The sequence below is a fragment of the Anguilla anguilla genome, chromosome 3, assembly GCF_013347855.1.
Source record: "Anguilla anguilla isolate fAngAng1 chromosome 3, fAngAng1.pri, whole genome shotgun sequence".
Classification (NCBI taxonomy): Eukaryota; Metazoa; Chordata; class Actinopteri; order Anguilliformes; family Anguillidae; genus Anguilla; species Anguilla anguilla.
This window is the reverse complement of record NC_049203.1, coordinates 3,083,773-3,088,304: the sequence shown is the minus strand read 5'-3', so window position 1 is coordinate 3,088,304 and position 4,532 is coordinate 3,083,773. Positions and strand designations below refer to the sequence as shown.

At 44.5% G+C, this 4,532-nt stretch overlaps 1 protein-coding gene across 1 annotated transcript; it reads right to left on the bottom strand.

Annotated features, from left to right (window-relative positions):
• Positions 1–1,452: 1,452 nt before the first annotated feature.
• Positions 1,453–3,700, bottom strand: LOC118224324 (alpha-2Db adrenergic receptor-like). Its single transcript, XM_035411746.1, has one exon. The coding sequence runs from the start codon at positions 3,133–3,135 to the stop codon at positions 1,885–1,887; it is 1,251 nt and encodes a 416-aa protein (XP_035267637.1). The 5' UTR covers positions 3,136–3,700; the 3' UTR covers positions 1,453–1,884.
• Between the last annotated feature and the right edge of the window lie 832 nt (positions 3,701–4,532).

The window sequence follows — 4,532 nt, the reverse complement described above, 5'->3', positions numbered from 1 at the left end:
ATTCTGTAGGTTTAAGAAAGCGTTTAGCATCTAGTCCTGATTCTAGGCTTTTGATTGCTTTTGGAATTAGTCTTTTACTGGTGTTTGTCAACATGAGGACCAGAGTTGTGACAATAAAAGTCAAGGAAGCCATTATGAGGCTGAGAAATAAGAAGAAAAAAGTCAGAGACATTGGCCAAACATTCGACTTACCAAAACCAACTGTTTGAAACATCATTAATAAGAAAGAGAGCATTGGTGAGGTCAGTAATTGCAAACAGGCTTGTAGGCCAAGGAAGACCTCTACAGTTCATGACAGAATAATTCTCACCATATTGAAGAAAAACCCCCACAAACACCTTCCTGACAAATCAGAAACACTCTTCAGCATGCATGCGTGAATGTGTCAGTGACTACTGTGTGCAGAACACTTCACACACAGAACTATGAAGGCTACATGGCAAGATGCAAACTACAAGTTAGCTGCAAAAAATAGGATAGCTAGATTGCAGTTTGCTAAAAAAAAAAAAAAACTACCTAAAGGAACCTGCACAGTTCTAGAAAAGGGTTCTCTGGACACATGGGAGACCCAATATTCACTTGTATCACAGTTGTGCTGAGAGAAAAGTGCGGAGGCAAAAAGGAACTGGCCAAGATCAAAAAGCACCCCCCGCCCCCCCCCCCCCCCCCCCCCCCCCGCCCCAACTCCCTTTGTGAAATACGGTGGCTGTGGTTTTGGCATGTATGTGCCACAGGTGTTAGCCAAGGCCTGGCAGTGCATCACCAGAGAAGAAACCCAGCGCCTGGTGATATCTGTGGGTCACAGACCTCAAGCTGTCATCGCATGCTAAGGATGTGTGACAAAGTACTAAACATGACTACTTTCATTTACACAACATTAGTAGGTGCTAAATATTATGGTGCTCTGAAATTGGGGGCTATGTATGAAACGTGCTGTGATGTCTACATGGGGAAACCAAAGTGTATTAAAATACCCTTAAATAAAATCTGAGAATGTGCAGATTAACCACGTGTGAATTAAAAATCTAAAATTGTGGGGTATAGTCCAAAAATCAATTTCAGAAATTGCCTTTGTCTCAAACAGTATGGAGCTCACTGTATATGCTTAGCAGAAGCAAATAAACACAACTGTAGGCCTATACATATTTGAGTTTCCATAGGGCTCCATTTTTATTAACGCTAATTCTGTTAAGTACTTTGAGTGTTTAACCAGAATGCCACCAAGGCGTCGAACCTGCAGTTATCCATGCCTATAGGAATGCTTATGGCCCTGAAATGTTTTTTACAAACTCAAGAGAGAAAATGTTCCGCATGTTATACAAGTTCTACCGCTGTGTTCATCCCTCTGCGTCTTACTGTAGCATGCAAACCAGCATGTTCATACTGTGTATTTAGGCCGTTGAAACAAAGAATTGCGCTATTAATAAATGTTTTAAAAAAATGGAAACAACATTCATTTAATTACTTTATTCATAAGACATGTTCTTTTTAACGAATAAAATAAGGCATGAGACAGAATAACTTAAAATTTTCATAATTTGAAAAATAACTCACAGAATGTTTCGAGGTCGATTGACAAGCTAAGTATATAATTTTGTAAGCACTTTGAAAAGAATGCATCGCACTTTCGTGATTTAACAATAACAACGTTACAAATTTTTTTTTTTTTTGTTCATGGCTTTGTTTATACTCGATGACATTTTTCCTGTTGGACATCCGCGGAATTGCGCACAACACCCGGTGTTTATTTTTTGCCTTATCCAAATCAATTTTTTTTATTTACACGCTGAAAATAATAAATAGTAAATAAATGATCCGAGGACACAAAGAGCTTTTAAATACGCAATGAAGTACAACTTATAACACGACACCGTGAAAACTCCCTCAAGTTCGTTTTGCAGTTCTCCATATTATTTTCTTGAACGCTTTTCGGAAATCCCGGTTAAAAATTGTATAAATAATTGGATTCACTGAACTATTACAGTAGCCAATCCAGAAGAAGAGGTCGAAAAGAGCGCCAGGAATTGTGCAACTCTGCCTGCATATCGCGTGCAGGCTGTATGTGAAGAAGAAGGGGAACCAGCAGAGCACGAAAACCCCCATCACCACCGCGAGGACGAATGTGAAGCGCTTCTCGCGCATCTGTGCCACTTTCGTTTTGGAAATGGCCTGCTGTCTCGCGTTTGGCTCCTGGAACAGCTGAGCGGGGCGACTGGAAGCCCAGGACAGACGGCAGCCCTGTTTCGGGCAGCAGTTCGATCCCTCCACTTTCCTTCGTTTCGAAAAGCGCGAGTTCCTGGGTTTGCTGTCCGACGCGCAGCTCTCCTCGAGATCGATATCGTCCAACTCCTCCTGCCGCTGGTTGCTGCCTGAACTCTGACTGCTCGGGCTCTCCGTCTCAAACTTATCCTTGCGCACGAAACACGTCTCCGACTGCGAGGGTTGCCTCTCCAGACCGTTTTTGGCGACAAACACCGTGGAGGACCGCTGTTTGGCCACTCTGTAAATTTTACAGTAGACCAGAATCATAATTACGCCCGGAGCGAAAAATGACACCAGACACGAGGAGAGGATGTACCACGTTTCGTTGTTCAACAAGCATTCGTGCTCGTTGTGCTCCGTCATAATCAGCGGTGGGAAAGAAATTACCGCTGATATGATCCACACCACAGCGATCATGGACTTGATCCGCTTAGGAGTCCTTTTCAAGTTGTAGCTGACGGCTTTGGTCACGGACCAGTACCTGTCCAGGCTGATTGCGCAGAGGTGAACGATGGAGGACGTGCAGAAGAGGACATCCAGCGCCAGGTAGAACGCGCACCACGTAGTTCCGAAGTACCAATATCCCATGACCTCGTTAGCCAGAGAGAATGGAATGACCAACGTAGCCACGAGGATGTCTGCAGACGCCAAAGAGACCAGAAAAAGATTCTGCGGCGCGCGGAGTGCGCGGCTGGTGAACACGGCGACAACGACCAGCACGTTACCCACGATAGTCACCAAAATAATAACGGTGACAACCAGGATGATGAACGCCGCCGCCGCCAGTGAATGAGGTGAAGTCTTCGGGGCGCTCGTGCTGTTGACAACGTCGGAGGAGTTTGGCACAATAGTAGTCTGCGAGGTCAGATCCATCTTGTCCACATTCTCTGCTCTTCGTGCATTTTCTCCAAAATATATTAGATGGAAAGTTCAGTGCAGATCGTCACCTCGTTCCAAAAATGTCTGTGCAGCCCCGTCAAATTGCACAGACTGCAATCTTAGTGGGATGCACAATGCGCGGCATCGTTGCCCACACTCATTTGCAAGGCGGAGAGAATAAAGTGACATTGCATGGATGCGCAGAACGAGGGGCTGTGAACGTAAGATCCCCGCGGGTGAGTGATCTCGTGCTATCTCGCAGATGGTCCATGGCAAGCGATGCCGCTCAGTTCAGCGCGTCCCTATTTCCACAAGTTTTGAGAAACAGCCGAGGATCGCGTGCCGTTGTTTTCTGGCGGCGTGAAGCTATTTTAGTAACCGGAAGGCCATTCTTCTTAATCTCGTCCTTTGTTTTTCCTTCGTTTTTCCCCCCCCAGTGCGTGCGTTTTATCTCTTGGTTTTATCACGCGCGCGCCCTGTTGTTCGTGGGTTCCGTGTCGCTGCTGGCCACACACTGTTAACGAAGTGCATCAAGCCGCGGGAGCGGAGTGGGTGACATCATTCTAAAAACCCTGCCCATTGAATATGTGTGTGCGTAAAGGGAGAGAGAGAGAGAGAGAGAGGGAGAGGGAGGCGGGGGGATTTGCCTTCTGAATCGGTGTAAAGTTTCAATCATTTTTTCAGACCGAATACAACAATCTTTATATGTTTATAAATCCGCATTTACATCCATTATGTGTGCAAATCAAATTGATACCAATGCCTGGTTTGTATTCCAAAACGACTGCATTCTGTTCACGCATGAAAAAAAAAGTTATTTCAGGCAATAAACAGAGGATATAGTTACGTGATGTACATTTAACGAGAAGGTATTTAATGCGCAATTAAAGGAAACGTGCTTCTCACATGGCTTCGTGGAGACACGGACTTACTAAAGGACCAAATGAGGGCCTTGGCATCTACACAGGGTCTATTGAGGTGTTCCCGAGGAGGGCCCGGAGAGAGGAAGGTAAATTGGTTGAGAGACGCCCGAGCGATGGCAAAGCCAATAAATGAGAAGGCGTGCCACTACGCAAATGTCTGACGCTGTATGGTATGTAACGTCGCGTGTTTACTTGGAGAAAGCACGTCTGGTGGGAATAGAAGCGACGTTCTGAACCCAGAAAACGACTATATTGTTTTAGATTTTTAATAAGTAATTATCTATTTTCTCAAATCAAGTGTTAAAATTATGAGCACTTCACCATCTTAGGAAGCAGAAGATGATGCTTATAATAATACCACAATTCATAATGAATTATAAACCGATTCTCAAAACTGTGGAAATCCCCATTCCAGTCTCGTTCGCCTTGATAAGATTATTTCAGCTGTTTGTTTTTCTTTCAGTATTA

Coding starts and splice junctions, on each gene's coding strand:
- LOC118224324 (XM_035411746.1), bottom strand. CDS start 3,135: ATGGATCTGACCTCGCAGACTACTATTGTGCCAAACTCCTCCGACGTT.